We start from the raw sequence: 27,251 nt of genomic DNA, 5'->3' as shown, positions 1-27,251 counted from the left end.
TCCAACGATAGATTCTCTTTTCTTCATTTTAAATTGATCTATCACGTAGAAATTATAATATACGATCGCGGATTCTACGGAACTCTAATTTTCCTCGATCGACTTCGATTCGACGCATTTTAAATGGGAATATAAAATAAAATGCACATCGTGTCACCTGTTGCGCGATACTGTAAATAAAATTGTACGAGACGATTACGAATGTCGATTCGGTTATACTTCGATTATGATATTTAAATCAAGACTTTTGTATTATTCTACGAGACGTTATAAAGGTAGGAAATTTAAAATAAACAAAGGGTTACAATTAACGCGTTCAAGCTCGTACGAGAAAGCAAGTACTGATTGCTAAGCGATAATAAAAAGTTTTCTGTGGGTTCACTCGTACATAAACGCGATTAAAAAATTTTTCTAACGAACTTTCCCATCCTAAAAAAGAAAATAAAAAAATATCCACCTAGCCGGATTTTTCTTATTATCGTTGTTTCGCTCTAATAAACTCCAATCTTAATATTAAATGCGAGTAACTCTTCTTAACGTTTTAGATTAATTTTAAGATGTTTTATTAATTTTTTGATTTTATCGTTTCTTATGTAACTTATTATTTTCGGATTTTATGGCAAAGTAAAATAACATTTTCCTAAAGTAATTTCAAGATAATTAAAGGAAAAATTAATAATAATTATTTGCCAATACACCAGGTAGATTCGGATGAGGAGAGATAATAAAAATTATAAATAATACATTTATATGTTTCTCAATATTAATATTATTAATATTATTATATTATATATACTGAAATCAAAAAATGTTACTTCATTTTCTCGACTTACTGTTACATATAGAATCATCTTCTGGATATATCCTGTACCTATAATATCAGCCTAAAAAATATCAACATCTATCAAAATTTACATCTATATACGTTTATAAAAAAAAAAAGAACGATTAGAGAAAGGTGTTCTTTAGTGAGAAAATCCAGAAGACTATGCTTTTATCAAGCAAGGTGGAAAATGCGATTGCTGGAAAGGAGACGCGACGCTCTCGACAACGTGCCGCTATTTTGCGTACGTTCGTCACCCAGAGTGGGAAAGAAGGAAGGGTAGAAGGCGGAGGGTGAAAACGCCAAGAGCTTCTACAACGAAAAGAGGAAACGTATCTTTTGTTCTCTCTCTTCCTCTTTTTCGGTCTTTCTCACTCATTTTGGCCTGTTTCTTTTTAGCTCTATCTCATTCTAACGTTCTCGGTCTCTTAGAATACTTGAAAGTGCAACGACGCCTGCGCCACATGAAAATCTCAATCCACCCTCAGATGTACGCAGCGTGAACATCGTCACGACTGTGGAACTTTCGGGCTACGCGACTGCCGAGCGTCCGACGTCGAGACGCAAATCTCTCTCTCTCTCTCTCTTTCTCTTTCCATTTTCTCCTTATCTTCCATTTCTTTCTATTTCCCCTCTTAACTTATTCCGTCGTATTGATACTCTTAGAAATTTCTGATGCTTAAATTTTTCGATGTTTCTTCAAAGTTCCGACAAAATAATGCACATTATTTTCATTCAAACTATTTTTCAATAAACTACGCATCAATTTAAACCAGGGTATTTATTTGTTTGTAACGCGTACCGTAATCGATCAAGTTTTAAAGCGAAATTTACGAAGAAAAATCATATTTGACATACTTGCAATTATTTTCGCGTTTCTTTTTTTTCTTTGTGTGTGTCTTTTCTTATTTCTTTAAAGTCGTGATAAAATAAGTAAATATGTTAAACGATACGTAATAGAAATTCAGTCACGTTTAGAAATAGTTAAGATAAAAGTGTCTAAACTATTCCTACCATTTTTCTCATTACGATTTACGTTTTGGCGTATCGCTAACATATACGAAGAGCCTTTCAACTTATCTTGCGACGCGCACGATAATCATGCGAGTTCAGAGAAACCTGCCGTCAGCGAATTCCACTTGCAAGCAAACTATGTTTTCTCTTTGTTGCGATAAAGGAAAGGCGAGAGGAAGCAAGAAAGTCAAATGAAACCGACGAAAAAATTATTATATCCTATGATTTTGACATACAATTACCAATAATTTGACAAAAATAATTTTTTTCCCCGATAATAAGAGCAGAATACAATTTATTATGCGATCTAGATTTACACACACACACAAGAAAAAAAAAGAAAGAAAGATAACTACTATCCACTCGACAGGATTAAATTTCAAAAATCTTATTCCAATGTTCCAACGAAGGCCTCTGCTGTTAAACCAACGAGCTCCTTTCACCGTCCTTTTTAAGAAGGAAATACATGTGGAAGGATAAAGAAAAAGATCTCGCTGCAAGGGACAAAACGAGAAGGACGCGTGGCTCGTCGAGGCGTAGGCGAGCGCACGAGTTACCCTTTTCAACCTTCGACCCAAAGTATCAACTCGTCTCTCTCTTTCTCTTTCTTTCTCTCTCTCACTCTCGAAGAGTTCACGTTACACAAAATATACACTACACGACAAAAATTTTCCTTTTCCCAGAGGAGTTACCAGATATAACGAGCCTTTTTATGTGCGAGAGATTGGAGGGCGAAAAAAAATTCATCAGCGAGTAATCCCAATGCGTCTGAACTCGTTCGACGCTTTCGATCGCGAGAGAAAAATGATTTACCGACAACAACACCAACAACAAAGATAAAAAAACAAAAAACAATAAAAATAAAGAAAAAAAAACATTCGATTGGTTACACACAGACAAACGAATTTTTCGTTCATTTCGAACCATTTTCCCTTTTTCGTTCTTATTTTTCGTGAATCTTTCTACGTTCACGTTCTGAAGTAGTTCATGAGAATCTCTGCTTAGAAATGACATAGTACGTTACTCTTTATTGTTAGTCCCCCTTATACGTGAACACTTGGTATACGTTTCGGCGACTAGACGACGACGATGACCGTGCGTTACTTGGTATCGCGCTCACACGTAACTGAATTACCGTCGTTGGTTAAACAAATCTCTTCTCGGTAAAAGAAATTCCTGGAAAACAGTGCTCGACATTTATTATCGGTAAAATGTAACAAACGAATTATGAACATTCTCCTATCGTTAAATACCGTCGAACGAATCAATTTAATCAATGAAATAATATTGACATCACTCTTTTGTTTGTTTATTAATTTTCAACATTGTTTTCCAATAAAAAAAAAATCGATATACTCGGTTATATTTCGGCAGAACCACATTGTTCTAAATATTTGAATACACTTGATACATACATACCTATCGTCGAGAGTTTCAAATCACGAATAATAAAACAAAATAATTCGTTTTTACTTGACATATACAAAATTTCAATTGTTTCCGTAGAAACGACGCTCGGTGATCGAAATACAGCATCCTCGAAGAATAGATCATCGGAATAGGACTTACCTGAAACAGAAAAAAAGAATTTCTTTAGTCATTTGTTGTAAATCAAGAATCAGCCGGAGACACACATTTATTCCGTGTATCCGTAAAATCTTTTGTAATACGCTCTCTATTTTATACTTTAAGTCCTTTCTCGTGATAATATAATACATAATACGATCCACGTTTAATCATTTTCTACTAACAATAAGTTCAAATAACTTTGATTTCCTATATTCCAAGCTTATTTCGAAAAGCCATTACCGTTAGAATATTTCTAAATGAAATGTTAATATTAATGAAAATTCATTCCCTTCTCATACCCTGTTGAATACTGTCTTTCGGTGATTATTACCACAACACGAATTACCCTATAATTGTTTGCAACAAATATTAATTCGTTTATAGTATACATAGATACGGTAACTCCTCATTTAAATGAATTCACAGGTTTATAAAAAAAAAAAAATAAAAAAAAAGATGAGAAAAGAAATTTTTAGTACTTCTCGTAAATTCAAAAACAAATCATAATAATCAAAAGTATAATACGGTAGTCGCACGATAGAACAACAATGGTTCGATGAATATGAATCATTCCTTTTTCATTTCTATTTGTCAAAATGGTAAAAATAAAAAATAAATAAAAGGCCTCGTGTCGCAGAAAGTAATATACACGCTCATCTCCAAATAATTAACCAATGAGTTTGTAGTAATGTCACGGTAATAAAGCACGGAATGATTTTACCCGTTATTGTTACTAGCCAGCGAGGACGGTGGGTTCTCGACTCTCTGACATCCGATTCGCTCGCGTGTCCCACTTTTCCCACGCGCGATCGTTGCAATGCTTTCTGCTACTACTTTGTAGCTTTCACGAGAGCAACGCCTCGACGCTTTAGAGACCGTTACTCCTTGAACATAAATCTTGGTATCTTTTCAAATCATTCGTCCGTACCCTCGACTCAGCTACTTTAACAACGAGTATTGAAATTATTCTACAGGAATCTACGCAAGTAAAGTAAATTAAAATCCACAAAACAAATGAACAATTTCTTTTATAAATTGTATCTCCAAAATTATCTTAATTTTTTGTTTTATCACCCTCTCTCTCTCTCTCTCTCTCAATAATAACATTAAGCTGTTTTATCCTTATTTAATTTTACGATCAACACTAAAGTATCGAGAGTAATCATACAAATTGCTCGTATAAATAACTCGACACTCTTATACTCCATAGTATAAACTCGAGAATATCGATTTCTTTCTTTCCATAGACAGCGTCCGTAATATCGACTGAAATTTCAATCTGTCTCAAGTGGAAACGCAAAGGGGGGTTGTAGATGGGCCTTAAAGCACGTTCGAACGTAGATAGGAGAAATTATCGAGTTGTGAATCATTGCTTTGAGAACGTTCGTGAGGTGGGCCAGATAGATAGACGCGTCGCGGGAGAGAAAGGAAGGGCAGAAGTGGATAAGAAGAAGGGTTGGGAGACGCGCAACAGTGTTTACACTTGGCGGTCAATGAACGCCATCCATGATCTCGGAAACCAGACCACGAACGTCTGCCTCTTCCTTTCCCTCTCTTTCTTTAACGTCCTACATTATTTAATCTTTTCTTTATTTTATTCTACGACCATTTCAAATCAAATACCTTTACTTTTAATTATAGTATTTTACGTTCTGTAAAAGATAAGCTTGTTCGCCTGAAAATGAAATTCAATTTGAAAAATAACTAAACGTGATACAGTGATACCATTTTGAAAGATTTTTCTTTTACGATTGTAATTGAATGGACATAGGGAGAGGCGAGTTCATCAGGTTTAGGCAATTCATTTCAGGAACATTTTTTTAAATTAAAAGTAACGACGATAGTAGCTAAACGTGGAGCAAAGGAAGAAGGATAGAGAAGAGGAAGATAAATACAGAAAGAGAAAGAGAAAGAGAAAGAGAAAAAGAGAGAGAGAGAAAAAGAGAGAGAAAGAAAGGTGGTTTCTTTTTAGCAGCCCCCGAGGCTGGTTCGATTTATCGGCGAATGGATGAATCCGGGTGCAGGGCCGCGTAAACGGCCAGGAGGGCGATGCTTGCATAAAGTGGTGGAAAATTCGGGTTGAAACCTGTGAAAGCGAGGAAAGAAGATCAATAAAGTGGTGTGCCATACTGTCGGTGCCACTGGTGTGTCGTTGTATAGTGGCTGCTGCTTCGTTGGTGTGTATTATTAAGCGGAGGTGTAGAGATAGCTAGAACGAACGAGACGGGACGGAACGGAACGGAACGGGAGAGAAAAAGAGAGGCTCAACGAAGACAGAAGAGAGGGCGGATAGAAAATGTAGGACAGACGTAATAAAAACTAACCAGAGAAAGAGAGACGACACTAACCGTGGTTCTCGAGAAGCAACGACGAGCTCAACCATATCTTCTGACTATCAAAGACACGAAGTGGCCTGGGAAAAGACTTGGTGTCAGGCATTAACTGAAACCAAGTCGACGGTAACGCCAACGCGTTCACAATTAAACGTTTCTTCGACGTCAATGAATTTATTTCTTTTATGTGTCTTTTTTGTTTTCCTATTAACTAAAAGATCTCTCAAAGATATTTCTTTTATTTGATAAATTCAATCATTTTAGAATTTGTTGTTCACGCTCAACACATATCCGCACAGTAAATAAGAATCTCAATACTTAAACATACGAAATATTTTTATTAAAAAATATACATATTTAGAACCCATCAAAGTTAACCGATAATTAACATAAACGAGAGCAAAGATTAAATAGAGATTTACGAAAGAACGAGAAATGAGAACCGCTGAATACCGAGGTGCCGCGTTCCCCCTTTATGCAGCCATTGGCGTAGACACCTTAATTCTTGGAGGACAGAATCGAGGCATCGTATGACTTTATAAAGAAAATCATTTTAATAATCCTAACATGACTATAATGTTACTTTCGACAAAATCATTTTCCTTGGACTTCTTGAAATTTTATTTTATTTTTATCCTTTTTTTGCGTTTTATTACGATTCTACCTTTGGTTGGCTCCTTTCGTTTTTATCAAGGACTTGAAACGTCTTTTCGTATACTCGTAAGAACACGATCGTCCTCCCTTTTTTTTCATTCTCTCCTCTTCCAACTAAATGATCCGAGCTTTCAAGCTCCTCCGCTTCTCCCCGTTACTTCTACCGTTCGAACCCTTCACGCTTCATGCGACCGACTGGAACCGAACGTAGCCTCCTACTTTCCACGCGTCAAACCTCCCCACCACCGAGATTCTCATAGTAATCTTTCTTCTTCCGAGAATCTCCGATCCGACGTTTGTATTCTCGCGCCTTCGACGACCTTCCCTCCTGACCTCGAACGTTTCTTTGTCCTTTTTATCTATAGAACGAAGATACGTCTTGTACCTCTCTCTCTCTCTCTCTCTCTCTCTTTCTCTTGCTAGCAAGCTTCTATTTTTTATCTTCTACTATTAAAACTTTTGTTTACATTTATATTTCTTTCCAAGTAATACGGGTATTCTAGGAAAATATAGATATATATTTTTAAAGAATAAAAATATGCTTCTACAAGTATCGATATTACATAAAAGTTTCTCCCTAGAAATAGCAACTACGCGTATATCATATGACAACATATATTCATATAACAACAAAATGAATTTATTCATTCAGTTTGCAACAAGACCGAAAGTTCACTTTTGCAGAAATTATTTGGAATTATGCTTGGATAAGAATACAAAATGGAAATTGAATTTGATCAATTTTCTTATCAGATTATCCAAATGCATTTAAATATTATTATCGAAGAGAATAATAAGCGTCTCGGTAAAATTCCATGGTTGAAAACGAGTTGGCTTTTGTTACCCTTGACAGCCACAGAGCTACTGTAAAATCCCCACCGTTTTTCTCCTCGAACACTCTCTCCCTTCTCTCCGTTTCCATCTCTTTCACTCCGCCGCGTGCGCAGCACTCCCTTAAGAAGCTAGAAGGAAGAAAGCGAATACGTTTCGGAGCAGCTTTCCATTCCTTCCCCTTTTCGAGGTTGAGAGAAGACGGCTCGTTTCCGGTGTTTCAGCTCGACCTTCTTCGTAGGAAATCCATACCCTTTCCATCTCATCTTTACCACCTATATCCCATGCATTTCCCAAAGGAATACGTTTTAATAGTTTACCTTAATAGCTGTATCTGATTCATTGCTCTTTAGCCGCGCTTTAATCGTACTTCGTACAAATTCGAACCCATATAACGCGCCCTCCATCCTTATAAATTCATAATACCTCCATTCCATTTCACTTATTAAAGTTTCCATTTTCATCGTTACGAAACAAATATCTGTTGATAATAAGAGAAGAATATAGATAACCGACACGTTATAGGTACATACATATACATACAAGATACATATGACATAATAAACAGTTTCTATAGACAAATCGAACGGGTATATAAACCACATTATTATTTTCTCATGCTTGTAAGCTTGCCGAGATATTAATCGGTAAAAAGGTGAATCTCTGCAAAGAAAATAAATAACGAGGAAGAGGAAGAGAATGAGGAGAGGGAGGAAAAGGAGGATACGTTAAGCGACGAAGCGGTAAATGTGGAAAAGAGGATGTGCGAAAAGAGGAAGACAGAATGAGAGAGAGAGAGAGAGAGAGAGAGATGATATATAGAGAAAACGTTAGAGAGAAAGAGAGACAAAGACAGAGAGACATAAAGAGAGGAGGTCGGCAGGTTTTAGCAGCGTCGCTCGATCGCAAAGCTTCGCGACTACTCTTGCCACCCTTCCACGGCCTCTCGACATCCTTCTTTCGTCCCTCGGTATGGCTAGAGGTGGATAGAGGTGGTATAATAGTAGGTGGTAGACGGGTAAAGGCAGTAGGTGCCTCCATGTTATGCAGCCCCACCACCGACTCCATCCTGACCAACCGGCTGTTTACTGTTTGGCCTCCCGGGATATCGATCCCAGTGGCGTAAGAACCATCAGCCTAGGAGCCCCTCGACTGAAAGAGAGAGAGAGAGAGAGAGAGAGAGAAAGAGAGGGGGAGAAGGAATAGAGGAGAACGGAGGGTTCCGGCCGCGGCTGGTTGCCAACCGACCTTGTTGATACGGCATAAATCCGACACTATTCGCGACCCTCTCTCGGTCGACGACACTCCGCTAAATTGCCTTCGACGGAGTGGCACCCACCTTTAATTGGGTATATACGTTTCCTTCCGGGACAATCGAAATCAAGCTGCTCTACCGACTTTTTACTTTTCCGCTTTAACATATCGCAATCTCTTTTTCTTATTTTCTGTTTTATATATATATTATCATTTTAATTTTAATTATTATTATCAGTCATTAGATAAGCGGAAGAAATATTTAGTTATATTTCACTTTTCATTGGTCTCCGTAACTATAATACAATGAACGTGAAATAAATTACTTGGAAATAAGCGACAAGTAAATGAAAATTACAAGACGGGAGTGTTGAGTTGGGAGAATCACGCATTCTGGTCGATTAATCGATTAATATTAGATTAAAGAGACTCGACTAAATAATAACTTTGTTGGTAATAAGAAAATGCAGAATACATCTTATGTAGAAAGAACACTGATATTTCTTGTAAAAGCGATTAGAAAATATTATTAAATATAAGGAAAGTTAAAGGTAAGGGAAAAGAGCAAATTTCATGAGATATTTTAAGAAATTGTCTAATCTAGCTCCCGATCGCAATTGGGAAGGAGTAATAAAGGCATAAATTATGAAATCGTTAATCGAGCTACCGATCTTCGTAAGACAAAGAGAGAACCTTCTTTTCTTCGGATCATTTATTGAAGCGAAGAAGAGAGGTAAGTAGGTAAGGGGGTGATCTTTCTGAGGGGTTGCTGGATGCTAGATGATGTTCGTCGGCACTAGACGGTACTACCGGCGGCCATTGTTGTGCCAAGAGGGTCGAAGAACGAATCTTGCCACGAATGGATTTTGGGTGGGATTAAGCCGTCCCAGTTTCGATTCCATTGGCGCGATTTATTGAGACGCCAACTTCGATAACCATCCAACGAACGCTGCTCGCAATTTCTGTCGCCAAAATTTTAGAAATCTCGAACGAAATCGACAGAAACTATATGTATACTCGCTAATATGTATATATAGTCTATATATATTTATGTATAGGTATGCATATACACACCAATGCATACAATTTATGTATGTACCTATGCATTTCCTGTTTTCACCTTAGTGCCCTTAAGCGATAAATAAGGATACTTTTTTTTCCTTGTCCCTTTTACTTCGTGACTTTTTTATCGTCTATAAGGCTGGAAAAGGCTAAGAAAAGGAATCGCATTAAATAAGGCGTTGCATTATCGTAAAACCGTTGAAAACATATTCCAAAGAGTTATTTTTCTACGAGAGTTATAGTTCGTAAAAGATGCTAGTTCATATTTATATTCAAAGTATGGAGCTAAAGTAGATAATTAGAGTGAAAATATATTTGATATTTTCAAGGAACGTTAACAAATTTTACCTCCATTCTGTAGCTCAACATTGTCTACAATTTTGTTCAAATATTAGCTTTGATTGATTTTCATTAAAATGCAAATAAATCAATAATGAATTTAACGTTAAAATGCTTTAAATTATTTATATAGTAACATATATACGCTAAGAGTATATGTATAATAGTAAGTAGTTATGTTGTTTCGTTTGAAACACGTGTTTCTGCTAATTCTTTCGAACACGCGTTATCCACGATCGAATCTTTTGTGTCTCTCGTTCCGCGCCTATCAAGCTTCTACCAGTGCTACGCTCCTATTCGTGAGCTTGCGCAGACTCTAGAGTCTCCCTTCGATCCTCCGATCCTTCAAGTAACAGTATATGTTCTTAGATTAAATCTTAAACATATTCAAACCAAATGAATTAATAATACTCATCAATAATTCATTTGATTAATATTGCATTAAAACCATGATTTTTGTATTCTACATTGAACTTATAAGATTTTCAACACATTTATTGACAAAATTAGATCCTATAAAAATTATCAATAAAGATGTTGTCATTAAAATGTTTAAAAATAGTTGATCAAATGATAAGCAAAAAAAAAAATGAATACATATGTAAGCCACGTTATTCGATGTTTCTAACCAAAGATAGGAAGCAAAGGTAACCAAGTTGAGATCGAGGAAAAGGAGCCTCCATTACGTGGCATAGGGATGAGGATGAGGCAATCTGTCGGTTAAGCCGCCTCTTATTACCTCGCCACCGTCGCCACCGCGCCGGAATCCGCGTGAAAATATACAGGGTGGAACGTAATCTGTAAAGCCAAATCATCCAACGTGTTACTATCTTGAAATATAAATCAAGAAGGTCAAAAGGGTAGTAACTTCTCTCAAAGTGGAAATTACAATGGTTCCTGTCTTATCTACTTAAGACTTATTAAATATTACAAATTTACACAACAACCCCTTTTACGACCAATTGTTCCTTCTCGTTATCAATTATTTTTTCCCGATATATAAAATAAAAAGTGAATCGTGTAATTTTTCATAGGGAAAAAATTGGAAGAGGAAAAATGGTAACAAAAGTGATATCTTACTTATAAAACAAATAACTGAAGGAATGTTTTTCTAGTAAACAACAGGATAGTAACGAATTAAAAAAAAAAAAAAACAATTTCAATTTAGTCAAACTTTTGTGCGATCGTTGACGTCATTGAAAAAGTCATTAAAAAGAAGAATCTCGCGTTTTTGGCGATTTTTTGCGATCAATTATCATACTATTCCTTGAATGACTTTTTTCTTTGAGGGTGACATCTTCGACTAGCTTTTCTAACAATAAGTTATACCACGAAGTATGCGGCACCCTGTATATCTTCGTCGTTTGCTGCATCTACATAGGGTATATATATATGTATGTTATGCTGCATGTATATGTATACAGTACACATACATAGATACTTGCTCGGTTGGTACGAAACAGAAAAACGACTCTCCTTGCAACCTGTTTCGCACAACGGGGAATCTCGCAGTCGTACTTCGTACCACGTGTATTAGCCAATCTGGCTAGTATGTTTTACGGTTCAAGCATGTAAACCACCCACTGTTGTACACACACACTCGCGCCTATAAACGCAATATCGAACCGTTTTTCTTAACTCTCTTTCTCTCTACACTTACAGATAAAGCTTCGACGAATCGACAAAAAAGTTTCTATCGTCGAGATTAAAGACTCCAATTTTTCGAGAAACTTACGTGCATAAATAGAAAGATTCTGTTGTAATTTGTTAATTATTATTTGCTCGGTTTGTATATTATATTCTTCGTATTTTTCTTTATGCACGTTTTCAAAATTTATTTTTAAAATGATTAATATTTATAAAAAATGAAATTAATTATTTATTTATTGTTTTTATTAGAGGATATTGTATCAGATTGATTACGAATAAGAAATAATTTTTAAATAAATTAAGAAATATTTTCTTAGGAATGACAGTAAATAGCTATTTGAATTAAATATTGCCGGTCAGAAAGTTGCTTGCAATTTTCTTATGAAAATTGATCCTGAACGCGGTATTGCTTGGCGACGACTTATGCATTTTTAGAACGTTGCTTGGTGTAATATCGATGGTGTAACTTACCTTGCCTTTTGAGATGCGATAACTTTAAACAAGAACGGTGATGGATAAAGTCCCGAAGAAAACTGAAGTTTACAAGAAGATACATGAGTAAATAGCTTGTTATTTTGTATTTCTATCAAATGTTAAATAAGATCCAATTTGAATGAATCAAAAGATCAATCTAATTTCTGATTTCTTTTTATCATAACAATTATACATTCATTGCAAGTATTTCTAGAACGAACGTTTTTTTAAATCTTAAGATATTTACAATTTATACAAGAAAAATTATCTATTATTAAATTTATCTCGTTTTAAGGATTACGTGCATAACAGGAGGATTAATCCTTGACCCACTTACATAGATATAAGTATATCTACATGTTTATATACATCGCGCAAAGAAATACGAAACAAATCCTATTGTATTCGAGGTCAACCTGACATATTTATATTTCATAGACATATACACAAAGTCTAATTACTATGATCTGAAAAAAAAAAATAACTGTTGGTTATACAGGCTTAAGGAGAATGATTCATTCGCTCTACCTACTAAATTTACTTTTGATAATCTCGAAGTGCAAAGAAAAGAATCTTTGTGACATAATTGTATATTTTCAAATTTATGATGGACACAAATTTGTTTCATGATCAACCAAAGATAAAAAAAATCTTTTAAATATACATAAATACATATACATTTATGTACGTATACTACAGTATATACTCAAATATTTTTCTGAAAAAAGCTCAAATATGTTCTTTTTTCTTCTTCCATTACGTTCTGTCAATTTTCAGGGCTTCTTTAATAACGAATGTTTGTGATTTATCGACAGAAACGCATCCGGAGAGGTCAGTGTAGTTTCCAATAGACAGATGGACCGGGCATGGAATATCGCAACATCGACCTCTCGTCGATTCTCCTATTTTTTCGTCCGATTCTCTTCCGGGAGAGATTTTTATTTTTTTTGCTAGTATTTGTTTGACGTATAGTCTCATATATATATATATATCGCATATACATATACACAAATATATTTAATACATATATTTAACAATCAAATTAAAAATAAAAAATAGTAGAAGTAATATTTAGCAATTAACTTTTGTTATATACTTGATAATAATTCTAATTAAAATACTGTAAATTTCAAATGCATTTGACGAAGCGAATGAGTTTGAGGGAAATTATTTTAAAATTTTTGTAAGGGAATAAACTATGTCAAACAAGGATTGGTGTATTCGACGATTTTTTTTTAAATCCCCTATGTCCTTGCCTAAATAATATTATATAGCTCCAGTATCAATTTCAAGAGAATCGGTCATGAACTCGTTGAACTATTAAAGTTTTACGGAACATTGTTCTCGCTGTAAGGTTCGCTTAGCTAAGTTGTTGTACTACCAGCTTGTGACAATTTTTAATAAAAAAATTTAAGAATGTTGTTGAAAGTGTGTATAACAAAGGCTTGTCAACAAATTTTGCCTTGCAGTTACCATGTTTCCATAAAAAATTCTCAAAAATAGGCTATTGTTTCGAACGTTAGAGTGGCATTATCCTTTAACACTTTTCGGTCCTATGTCTAGTGTGACTCGACATCGCTTTTTGTTCTGGCGCGTCCTATGTCGAGTGTGACTCGACATCTTCAAATGTTTTCCAAAGTAAACGCTACCAAACAGATAAGCGACTAGTGAAATCTGTGCGGACCAGCTGGAACGAAATGGTCAAGAGTGCTCGGTTCGCAAAGGGTTAAGGAAATACTTTTCTTTTTTTTTCACTAATATATGATTAATTTAAATGTGTAGATTATGTTGAAATATGTCAATAAGTCAAACAAAAAGTAAAAACGATTTATTGCATTATCTTTGTGTAGAAAATCGTGTAGAAAATTCAATGCTTATAATATAAAATATGAGAATACGATCTATGATGTGCAGGAATTAACCAAAAAATAGAGAAATTTTTAATGATTGTAAAAACTCATTGTACTATATTGATTAATAAATATTACCTTTTGATTATTTTTGTTTAAATTTTATTCTTAGGTACGACTTAGGCCATAAGTGATACGATTTAGGACCTTGATTTCTTAATCGTGCAATATTCATTTATTATGTTTTGTTAAGTTATGTAAAAGCGTGTAAATATTAGAGTTGGGAAAAGAAATCTATTATTTTTACGTGAACTTCAAGACTTCATTTAACATGTTTCGGATTATTCTATTTAGGTCAAATATGCACCATTTTGTTCTATAATTTATTGCCATTTTAAAGGTAGCTTCATAATGCCTCTCTCACAGAAGTCTTGGTCTCTATTGGCGAAAAACTCTAGTAATCGATTTTCACAATCTTTTCTTGATGCCAGGTCTGGACTATATAGTGGATACATCAAAATTTCCTAACCAAGCTCCGGAGTCCCGTCACTATAGACGTGTGTGGCCTGACGTTGTCCTGATGGAACACAACACCTCTCTGGCTATTTCTGGTCTACTTGTTGACAGTAGAAATCCAAATTTAGTGTTTAAACATATGAAAGCAACTCATAATAAATGATTCCTTCCCAGACCCCCCAAATGCACAGCAGAATCTTTATGGTCGTTAGTCCTGGTTTAGCCACCGTTCGAGCTGCTTCACCGAGCTTTGACCACGATCGTTTTCGCACAATGTTGTCGTATGTGACCCATTTCTCATCCCCAGTCACCATCCGTTTAAGAAATTGGTCGATTTCATTCCGTTTGGCCAAGGCTTCGCAGATGGAAATTCGATCCATCATGTTTTTTTGTGTTAATTGGTGTGGCACCCAAACATCGAACGTCTTCGAGACATAGCTTTGTGCAAATGGTTTAAAACTGTTTTATGGTCAATTTTTAGCTCCTGGGCGATGCTACGACTGCTAACATGCCGGTCAACTTCGATTATTTCTGTGATTTTATCGACATTTTCGACGACGGACCTACCTGTGCGAGGTACATTTTTAACATCAAAAATACCTGAATGGAATTGACGAAACCAAAATTGTATGTAATTAGCTGTTATAGTATCGGGACCATAAACACTATTCACAATTTTAGCCGCCTGGCTTGTATTTTCGCCTTTATCAAAGAAAAACTATAAAAAGTACCGAATATTCTCTTTGTTGACTTCCATTTTTAACACCCTGTAATTCACAACTGAATGGGCCAAACAAAAAAAAGCAAAAGAATTTTTTTAGTGCTAAATGTCACCTTTCCAACGAGCATAAATCTGAAATTGTTTGATCGATACTTTACGAGATATCGATTACTACAGCCATCTACCGAAAAAATAATGGATTTCTTTTTCCCCTACTATTTTGAACTTCATTAAAATACATGAAATCAGAGTATTAAATGAAGTTATGAAAAATTACATAAAATACACGTTATATATGTTTTTTTTTCTTAGAGTATACGACTTGAGTAACTTTACTATGTTTCGTTACCGAACGTTCTAGCATCTACGATATTTATCGTCTATTAAGCCATTCGATCCTCTATTATAGCCCAGTTAATTACAACATCCTTTTAGGATGCTTGATGCAAGGTAGTCTCACACAAATTGACTTATAAATTCATTCGCCGGAGGGAAACAGACTGTAATCTTCGTGTAATTATTATCAACGTGAAACGAGATGAGACGCCGATGATCCGATTACGATGGATCAGATACGATTCTGCTTAAACGATTGATTTTTTCCTGCACTATCGTATTTCAAATAAACGAAATGATATGTTACTTACCAAGGATAATGATTTTAAAAAACATAAACGTCTCTTCCGTAATCTCATTCTTCGCAGTAATTACAATGGAATAACTTACCTGTAATAAAAAAGAAAGAAAAGATATATTATTTAATAATCTATAGAGGAGATCATTCTTTTTTTATGCTTCAAGATATGTGAGTGGCAAAAAAAGAATATTAGGGAAACAAAATGAGACGAGAAGACAAAATCTTTTCGTATTGACGAAAATATCGCGCCATTTCCGAAGAAAACAAAGGTACGATAAGAAGTTATTTTTAATGTTAATAATTTGTGGATCTTCGAGTCAGGGAGAAATCGCGGTCAAGTTACAAGAAGAACCGCGTCATTGGTTCCCTCCCAAGAAGAGACAAAGAGGTCGTTTGGCTGGTAAACAAGAAAAAAAAAAGGTAAGGCGAAAAATGATTCACCGAGTCCTCCTCTGTGTAAATTTTTTCCGTGTCGCAATTGTCATTGAGTTTAGTGCTCGTCGTGATACGTGGAAACGGTAAACGACATACATACGTGTATCGAATACGCAAAAATATATCTTTTATTTCGGCACAGGAAATCACTTGTGTAACGTCTATTACAAATTTCCAAATAGTGGTCATAGGAATATCCCGAATAGTCATAAGGATATGACTAAGAAATTTCATTTGAATAACAAAATTCGATAAGATAGATATTTAACCATAAACATTTTAAACGCCAAAATTTAAAAACAAATATATTCATAAATTGTACATTTCATTAAAGGGATTCGTTTACGATTGAAACTAAATTTGTGTGAACGAAGTAAAGAAAGAAAAAACAAATCTACCAATGATAATAGATTATTCTTAAATTATGATAATTAAATAAACGATTCCAACATGACTTTAACTTTTTTACTCCCTACGATCGCCCACATATTTATTTGGTTTTGTGAACACTGAAAAAGCATCCGAGATACTAATCTTGACCTCGAAAGGGAAAAAGGATTGGGTAGATCAGTCGGTGCGCAATTAACTCGAGACAGAGCGTAATGGATCGTGGGCAGAGCAATTACTACTTTCCTTCGCGGATTAATACGACGTACGATGACAGACAATGGAAATAATCTTGGTAGCGTGGGCGATCTTTAATATGGGGATACATCTTCGTTTTGATAGATCGGAACGCCGCCCTATGAAGGCGGGGAATTGAACGGCTCGTTGAAATTACGTGGGAGTCAGTTTACAAAATTATTCTCTCTTTGATTCGATCTCGAAAGAAGCCTAATTATCCGTTTAAACGATGAGTTTAATTTACGTAACTTTTCATACTTTCCGAATGATATTATATGTTTTCATTTACATTGACACCAACGTATTGTTCGAATCGTCCGTTTTCATTGCATGTTATTTTCTTTTCTTTTTTTTTGTTTTCGTTAACTCATATATTATTTAATCTGTTACTCAATTATTACACATGTAAGGGTTTTCATATTTGTAGAAAAAATTCATTGTTTTTTGCGCGAAGCAATTAAAGTATACATTCGGTTTATTTTATTTTCATCATTACGAAAATTTGTAAAATAATCGGTAGAGAGCAATGGGAAAATTTTGGAAATAAAATAAAATAAAAAACAAAATAGAAGCAAAAATATGACAGTGGTAAAACGGAGAATGCAATGATTTTATCGAATGCCCGGAAGTAATCGACCGTTCGGCCGTGTAAAGGCCTCTAATATTTATTTGGAGAGGGCATAATTTATCGGAAAAATTGCGCCAAGCGAGAACGAAAATTCAAAGTTATTTGCGCTCGAGCGTACGTATATTTTTCCGCGACCATGGGAACGCGGAGGTGCGGTCGTGCCGAAAAAATGAGTATGCTATCTATAACAAACAAATCCCAAATGAACGAACGAACAAGCGAACGAACAGACGAATGAACGAACTTGCGAACCAACGAACGAACGAACCTGCGAACCAACGAACGAACGAACCTGCGAACCAACGAACGAACTGGCATAGCATAGCTTTTGCCCCTTTCCACCCCTTTCACCATCTCTTCTCACCATTCTGGTAAATGTTTTTCCATCGAACACGATGGCGACACCATCGTACGATTGTTCGCGCATTGTTGCACAGTTGCATTGCATTACTGGCTAAAAAGGATAATTCAAAATAATTTACTCTTTCGTAGTACGGTTCGTTTTATCATGCTCTCGCATCCAGCCACGATCTCACCCCCTCTCGCGTTTCCACTTTCTCACCCTCCTCTTTTGCAACTGCAAAAAGTGCTCCGTGTAATTCACATTGCCAAGAGAAAGAGAAACAGAGAGATGGAAAACGAGCGGTGGATGAGAATAATGGAGGGAAGGGGACGGGAAGAGAACGGGGGGGGGGCGCAGGAAAAGGAAGAGAGAATTAAAAAATAGAATTTATCTAGTGACTGTGAACTAACGTTTGAACCTTCATAAAAGACCAATATGTTGCAACCACATGGACCGACAAGATAACTACGAATGTTCTCGCTGTATAAATAAGCGAATTAACGAATTAATACAATAAACTCGTTTCAACTAATCAACAATTTTTATCGTAATAGAGAGAAGGAAAATAATTATTAAACAATCAAAAATTGTGAGTTATACGACAATATTCATAAGAATAATAATAATCATCACCATAACGTAGGAAATAATATGAAAATAATATTCAGAATATTATATACTAAATTGCGATAATCGATAGAAACGATCATTTAGCTTCGCGTTGATAGGTTAGACCGCATATCAAGAAGAGTAGATAAAGCATGTAAGTACGTGCGCGTCCATTGATTCGCGATGCGTGCACGTGCTTCAAACGTGCATGTAAGAGGAAGCGAAGTCATTACGATGAACATACGAAGAATCGGACTCGAATCGGAGCCAAGAACGTTATGGATGAGAACGAAGATGAAGATGAAAATGATGACTATGAATACGTGGGCAACAGTCGTTCACAGTTTAATAATCAACTAATTATCCGATTTTGTTTCTTCAATACAAATGTACTCGCCATTACAATATATCGTAATAAGATAGTAATCAATGTAAATGGAAAATAAAATTACATATTAGCAAATTAATATTTTGTTTTTAAACAAGTATTTCTTGTAATTAAAATAAATTACCTCATATTTAAACATTTTTTTATCTCTTATTGATTTTACGGATCGATCATAGTATCTGATTAAAAAAAAAAAAAATTTGCCGTATAATGGTCGATTCGATCAATGAAAAATGATCAATAAACTTGGAGGTTATCACGACTAGATTAAAAGAGAAGGAAAAGGAAGGAAAGGAAAGGAAGGAAAATTTTCAAATAAGTTAATCGATCTCTTCATACGTAATCCTCTAATGAATATTTGAAATACGTAGGTATATACTAAGGACTTTGTCCAAAAACACTTTGCATTGTGGACAATGCCGGGGTATTGCTAACATTGTCTGATTTTCCACTATTCCGGTAATATATACATAAACCATGTTTCTAACGCCTCGTTGTAATAGAACCTCGATCATCGAGCGTAACAATCTAACGCACCAATGATCGTTATGTTTATTGAACAAACAAGAATTCCTTTTATTCTATAACAGTAGCATACATATTCAACAAAATCCAGTTGAAAACATCAGAGAATAGTACGAATATTTTAACGCGGTGTTCATCAAGCTTTTAACAAAAATATCAGATTTATTTTGAAACAATTCTCATTTTACTTACTCGATCTATGATTCATTGTTATGACATATGATTCTATCGAACGATTACAATAACAAATAGCAATTAAATAACGAAGAACGGATAAACAATTGATAAATACAATGACGAAGACACGATCAACTATCGTAAAAAATAAAGAAAAATGTTTGCGGTAATATTAGAAACTATAGATGGGTTTAGAAGCGAGGGAGGAAATTACACGACGGATATTCAGCCTACTAATTTAATAACGTATACGACGAAGCCAAAGAGCAAAGACAAAGCATGAGAATCGTGTCTCCCGACTCGAATCGAAGATACGCCTTTCAGATACGCACGTTAGGCGCCTTTCAAGGCCTAAAGAACGAACGAGACACCGATGATCCTTCTCATTCGTCTTTCGTTATGATCGATGTATTCAAGAAACGACCACACGAACATACTGAACATTAATGTTAATTTTTAATAATTGAAAATATATTAGGATTAACATATTGTTAACTTTATAAGATTAATATTTATATTTAATACATTATGAAAAAATAAATACATATGATTTTATATATCACGATAGGAGGAGACTGAGTCGTTCGATAAGGAATGATAACGATGCAAACGAGCATAACGAACTATCGTTCCAAACATTACTTACTCCCAACGATTCAGTTAGGAACGCGCATCGGTCTTCGGCTTCGTAAACCGAGTGGAACATGGAACGCCCATACCATGAAACGGTGCAACGACCGATCGTTAGTTCGCCGAAAAGCGTCCCTACTTCGACGCCAATGTTCAGATACGTATATCTGTTATACGTACATATATATATATGAACATCTCAATGAATCTCTGATTAAATGATGTTTGCTAAAGTTTCTTATACTTTCCGATCCTTCTCAACTTTCATTAATCTTCCTCAATCTTCGTTAATATAAGAATACAAACCTTTTTATCTATTTGATAAAGAAATAATATAAAGAATATTTGAATGTTACAGGGGTCAAAAGAAATATCAACAAAAATAAAGTTGCATAATTAAAAATGTCATTTTTGGAAGTTTATATTTCTCGTTTATGACATATATTGGATCTTTTCATTTTTAAACCTGTAATGGAATATTAAACTTATTACATTTGTTAGTAACCATGACTTTTTGTGTACTATTTTTAAATATATTTTAAAATATACGATCATAAGAGAGAGTACGAATAGGATGTAATAACGTATCAATATTAATGTAACGACATGGTGGTGCTTCGTGATTTTCCCTGTTATTTCGTTTGTCCAATGTTACTCTCAAAGTTTTCCCTTCGGTAATACACTGTTCTTAGGTTTCGTTGGCTACCCTGTCTGACGACGGTCCTTCGTTACGACGCGTTTTATATACACAAGATACAACATAGGACGTACTATGCCTAAAATAAACACTGACAAAGGTTTTATGGCTTCCAGATGTATTGATATTTAACAATGGGACAGACCACCCTTGTACGTTCTTACATTAGTAATAGAGAGAGTCTTTATCTTTTTGGTATACTTTTAATTTTTTCGAGTTTTCAAAATTAGCATAAACGATAGAGAAAGTGTAACGAAATTTCTCGAGTTCTTACAAAATAAAGCTACATATTTAACAATGTAATTTTTGAAAAAGTATTATTATTGTATAATTTTCGTTTATTCTACATATTGAATTTTTTTATATTTATACCTACAATTAAATATTAAATTTAATACATTTTTTAGTAATCGTGATTGTTTCCATATTATTTGTAAATATTGAATGTAAATTTGTTGAAAAAACTTGTAGATCATTGATCGATTCGAGTGCACGAAGAAAGATCGATGAAACAATGACGTTGAAAAATGTTCTCTCTTTCTCTTACCCAATATCGTCGAAACGTTTTCTCAGGAAGTACGGCTGGTACGAGGTGACACAGTAAGTCTCCATTGTCATCGTTGAAGATATCTTTTACCTGTTTGTTTTGTCTCGCGGCAACTCGACGTTTCACTTTCTCCGACGCGAGTACGGCCAAATTCCTCGTGGAATTCCACGTGGAAGGGTGCGGAACGATATCGCACGTCGTTGCTTTGATACATATGCAAATTTTTACATATTTTATAATCTTACTGTCATGTTTTTTTTAAACTATTTTAAATAATAGATAATTAATTTTTCCTTCGAACAAATTAGCCTTTCCCGAAATATTACGAACGAATGCTTTTTAACTCTGGTCACGTCGAAAAAAAACTTTTCGTGGGTAAAGAGCTCGGAGTCTAACTCCGCATTTATAGGAAAGTTAAATTCCGTTCCAAAAGCCAAAGAGTACGAGAAAAAAAAATAGAGAAAGAAATATCGTTTGGTAAATTTCAAACACAAGTATTTCTTTTAATATTTTTCATCTAATTTTATTAATATCTATAATGAAAAAAATATAATAATATTACACGTAATTATATATTTAATCCCGTGAATCGTTTTATAACGATATTAAAATAATTATTTACAAATAATTTCATGCTACTTAAATAAAACTAAACAAAGTAAAACTCAAGATGACCCTTATTTCGCTTATCTCTTAGAAATTGAAAAGAAGTATTTATCAATTGAACTACTCATTGCAAAAATGAAGTTTCGTTTGATAGGATCGAACTTTAACGAAAAGATGCTACAATCAAGAAGTTTTCAGTAGAGAAAGAGAAAGAAAGTGAAGACGCGGAAGAGAAAGGTACTATGAAAGATAGAAGAAAATAAGAACGCTCTGGAGTTCCCCTTTTTACGATCGATATTTTCTCTTTAAGTTAGGAAAGTGTAGCACTGAACTTTTCCCGTACCTTTACTATTACATTTACGATGAATATATCTCTGTATCCAGAAAATATTTTATTGTATAATTTTTCAAAAAATGAATGATACATATTCAAGTACGATTAAATCTTGATTGTGTCAATATATCAAAATATCCTTACAAATGAAAGAATTATTATTTAAAAAAAAAGATAAAAAAATAATACCTTCTATCTTACGTTCATTTGCTTTTACTCATCAGAAAAAGATAAACAAAAATGAATATATGAGAAAGGCAACGCTAATTCTCTCATGATTTGCTAATAATAATAAAATAATAACAATAATCTTATTTTTTTAAATAAAAATAAGTTTATACAAAAATGAAGTCGAACGAAAGGAAAGGCAAGAGCAAAGTCATGCTTTTACGAATTTGTCTACCACGAAAACCGACAGTTAGATTGAATTTATTTCGTACTATCGATTATCGTATACACAGACTATCCACTAAAGAAACAGAAGTGAGCGATTTGTGTTCCTTGAGAATGACTGCCGGAAAGACGATCTCCGAGGAAACCTTACGTTAGTTGTTTCTTCGGGAGCGAGGAAAGAAAGCGAACAGGAGAAGAAAAGGAAAACGAAATTGTTTTAAACTCTTGCACACCCAACGCACGGACGACTTTCTTTTCTCGTTAAACAACGTCCGCTTTGAGAAGGGAACGATCTTATCGACGCGACGGTTTTATCGTCGAATGCTTCTCTTCTCCAAACAATTTATACATCAGATACGATTGGATGCGGAAACTTGGTTGAACAATTCTATCAAACTATTTTTCCGGCTTCTGCAAAATGTAAATTTATTTTTATAATAATAATCAGGACTGATCATTTGTTATCGATTAATATATAACACACATATTTTAATTATTTATTTTAATTTTTATAAAATAAACGATTAATAGAGAAAATAATGAAGAAACATTGGATAGATTTTCAATATAATTTTTTTTTCCAATAAATTATTGAGTAAGATTTCGCGATCCTTTTTTTTTTTTTGAAATAAATTTTATATAAAAATAAGATGGACGTGGTCGAAGATATTGTAGAATTTAAGGAAAATTTTAGGTCTTATAAAACGTGAGAAATTATGTAAAAGAAACAAAATAAATAATTACTTTGATGTAAAAGACAAGAAAATCATTTACATAAATACGCTGATCAACCTCGATGATTTTAGAATGTATAGAGGAAAAAACTGTTCTCTTTCGATTTCCGGCCTTCGTTAAATCAAAGCGCGACTGACCTACTTTTTGTTTAATACGAGTATCGTCGCTCGTTCCGTACATTGTAAGGTAGGAATCGATTTATTAAAAGAAAAGAAATATGCAAGATGGAACACAACGAACGAACCGCAACCACTTATGTCCGCTTACGTTGAACGTCGAACGGAAACTGGCTAATGATGGCCCTTATTGTTGATCAGCAGTAAACTACAGTTATTTATGTACTTGAATATATATATATATATATGTATGTATGTATATCTTCGTCCGCCCTATGGCCCATTGTGACATATATCTGTATATTTTCTTGTCCTTCATTTTTGAAATGTCTCTCACGTTGTTTCACTTTTCTATCCCTACTTTTCATTGTCGATTAAAATCAATCCCAATCGAAAGATATAAATATGTCGATAATTATGACCATGAATTAAGTCAAAACACGGACAAATTTATGTTACGATTTATTTTATATTATGAAATAAATAAATAATAGTATAAATTATTTCTATTCACTATATCATAATTACCAATACGAATATAAAAGATATCAAAATAGGTGTCGTAGGAAGTTTGGACGGGTTAAAAAATCTTATTGAACGTTATTTAGATCTTGTTGAACGTTTTTCCCTTTCATTGGAACTTCATCAGCAACTAAAAATTTTTTATTATGACTTATTTTTACATATATATATTTTATATAAAGAATTCAAAATTAAAAATTTTTTGATATTACCTCGATCTTTGACATCACAAACGGTGACGCAAAAACAATAAAGGATAAACAGAATAATGTAGGATCCAAAGCAATAAATTTAATATCAAATTATTATAAGAAGAATCAAAGACCATGGAAGGATGAGATAACAAAAAAACTTTCTAACAACAAAATGTTTCCTGAAACATAATCCGAATTTGATAATAACAAGATCAGAAAAAGGACGAATACATAAAGGAAATGTACAAAATGTTAGAAGATGAAAACACATACAGATTATTGAATAAAGATCTTACCAATAGGTTTAAAAAATTAGCAAATAATTTGATAATTAAATTAAAAAAAGAATCAATCATCTCAGAAGAAATGGAAAAAAACTTAAGATCTTACAATTCGGTTGCTCCAAAATTATATGGATTAAGAAAAAAAACTCACAAACAAGGATGCGTCATGAGACCAGTTGTGAGTTCCATACGTTCACCATGCTACAAACTAGCGAAATTCGTGTATCAGACATTAACCACAGCTATTTCGAACAAATTTTTTTTTTCCATCAAGAATTCTTTTGAGTTTGTAGAGTTTATGCAAAAAACAACAATACCAGAGGAGTACATACTTGTAACGTTAGATGTAATCTCCTTTTTCATTAACATCCCGAAAGAACTGGTAATACAAACAATCAATGAAGACTGGAAAGAACTCTCGGAATCTATAAAGTTCCCGAAGAATATCTTGGTGGAACTCATACAATTTTGTTTCGAATCAAGCTACTTCCAATTCAACGAGTCTTTTTATCAGCAACTTGATAGTTCTAGCATGGGATAATTAGATAGATAATTCTAGCCGACATAGTAATGAACTACATACTAAACAAGATTAAGGGCATTTTACGCTTTTCAGTTCCATTCTTAAAGGTTTATGTTGATAACATTGCCACAGCAATACCAAAGGATGGAATTAACCAAACACTAAAGACCTTCAACGGTATAAATAAAAAGATCCAATTTACCATCGAGATAGAGAACAATGGAACCTTACTATTCTTAGACATGACTATCATAAGAAACGAAGATAGTTCCATATTAACGAATTGGTATATTAAACCTACGAGCTCTGGTAGATGCGTGAATTATAATTCGAACCATCCAATAAGTCAAAAAATTGGGGTCGTAAATGGTTTATTATGTAGAACGCTAACATTAAGTAGTGAGAAATTCCATATTGAAAATATGAGAAGAATTGAGTCAATTTTAAAAAATAATAATTATCCCACGAGTCTCATTCACATGGTGTTCAATAAGTTTAAAATAGACAAAGATCGTATAAAAGATCCGAATAATAATAAAAAAGTTATTAAGTTCCCTTTTATTAAACCTCTGTCGAATAAAATAAATAAATGTTTTAAAAACACTAACGTCAAATTAGTATTTTATAACCTAGTGAAAATAAATTCTATTTATACGAAACTAAAGGACAAGGTCGACAAACTAGATCAATCGAACTTAGTTTACAAAATACCATGCGAATGTGACAAGTGTTATATAGGACAAACAAAACATAAACTCAAAAAAAGATTAGACCAACATAGGAATGACTGTAAACCTACTAATGTACAAAAAAACGAATACCACCGCGTTAGCCGAACATCATTTTAAAATTGGACATAATTTTGAATTTGACAAAGCAACTATACTAGATATAGAAGACAATTGGTACAAAAGGAATATAAGTGAGATGTACCTCATAACAAATAACAATACAATAAATTACAGAACTGACACGAATAATCTAAATAGCGTTTATAACGAGATTTTAAAATTTAATTATCATAATAGGACAAAGCAATAGAGGGCACCATAATATTGAGGAGACTTAGACTATTAAACACTAGTCTAGATCGAATCAGTATCATTAAATTACATGTTTAAACATAACGGTGATAGGACAAAGATAAATGTTAAGTTTTAGTTTATTTATAAGAATAGATGTCTTCAAAAAAGTTTATAAAGACTCATGAACAAAAAATCGAGGTAATATCAAAAAATTTTTAATTTTGAATTCTTTATATATATATATATATATATGTAAAAATAAGTCATAATAAAAAATTTTTAGTTGCTGATGAAGTCCCAATGAAAGGGAAAAAACGTTCAACAAGATCTAAATAACGGTCAATAAGATTTTTTAACCCGTCTAAAGTTCCTACGACACCTATTGTAATAATTTTATTTTCTGGAAAATATAAAAACCAATTAAAATAAAAGATATTTTTCTCAAATTTTTTCTCCTATTTAAAAAAAAAATTAATGATCATTATTATAATTATAGAAACACTAGAAGATACACATATATATTTATATATATGTATATTTATAAAAAAAATGTAATGTAAATAAAGGTGCCTTTTCTAAAATAATATCCTCTTTTTATTCCGATAGCAGCGCATCGTTTACGATCGGTAATGAGTGTCCGTTGAGCTGCATGGCTTTCACAATAGTGAGAGGCGTGTGCCGTTGCACGCACCTCTTGATCCCAACCTGGCAATGCAGGTCTCGCTTGGTGTCACCATTGCGTAGCTGTTTTTCGCTTGGAGAATCGTACTAAAGTTCTTAGCTGGTGCTCTTGCAACGCGATCTCGAGTTTGTGCTCGCTCCTGTGCCTGTTTGCTACTTGCGCGCTTACCAACCAGACTACTTGTCTCGTATTTACCTTTTGCTCTATACCCGAGAATAACAGAGTTTTGTAACAGAGATTGTACCCTTGCGTAACGGTACCCCGACTATTTCTTCCATTTTCTTTATTTCTTTTATTCTTTTTTTCTTTCCACTAATGTTAGCTATAAGTAGTAGCATGAGTTATTCCAAAATTTACATCGAAGCAATCGATGACGTTTCAGAATTAAAATTTATTCAAACTTTTCGATATAATGGATTCATACGTCATGGAAGAAAAATTTCGATCAATGAATTTTCTATAAAAATTCCACGATTAAGATACGTCCTGGTATATGTTCATTATAAT

At 33.9% G+C, this 27,251-nt stretch overlaps 2 protein-coding genes across 7 annotated transcripts in view; both read right to left on the bottom strand.

Moving 5' to 3' along the window:
• Positions 1–27,251, bottom strand: part of LOC122521253 (neurogenic protein mastermind-like) — a 161,768-nt gene that overhangs the window by 81,406 nt on the left and 53,111 nt on the right. The window lies entirely within an intron of this gene.
• LOC122521255 overlaps positions 3,131–27,251 on the bottom strand; it is a 48,492-nt gene continuing 24,371 nt past the window's right edge. The window contains exons 2-3 of the mRNA XM_043641832.1: positions 15,738–15,816; positions 3,131–3,406 (exon numbers count right to left, since the gene is read on the bottom strand). Coding sequence (XP_043497767.1) covers positions 3,198–3,406; positions 15,738–15,816 — 288 coding nt within the window. The 3' untranslated portion in view covers positions 3,131–3,197. The remainder of the gene's footprint in view (positions 3,407–15,737; positions 15,817–27,251) is intronic.

This window comes from Polistes fuscatus, unplaced genomic scaffold (genome assembly GCF_010416935.1).
Source record: "Polistes fuscatus isolate 324 unplaced genomic scaffold, CU_Pfus_HIC Scaffold4, whole genome shotgun sequence".
Classification (NCBI taxonomy): Eukaryota; Metazoa; Arthropoda; class Insecta; order Hymenoptera; family Vespidae; genus Polistes; species Polistes fuscatus.
This window is presented reverse-complemented; position numbering and strand designations above follow the sequence as displayed.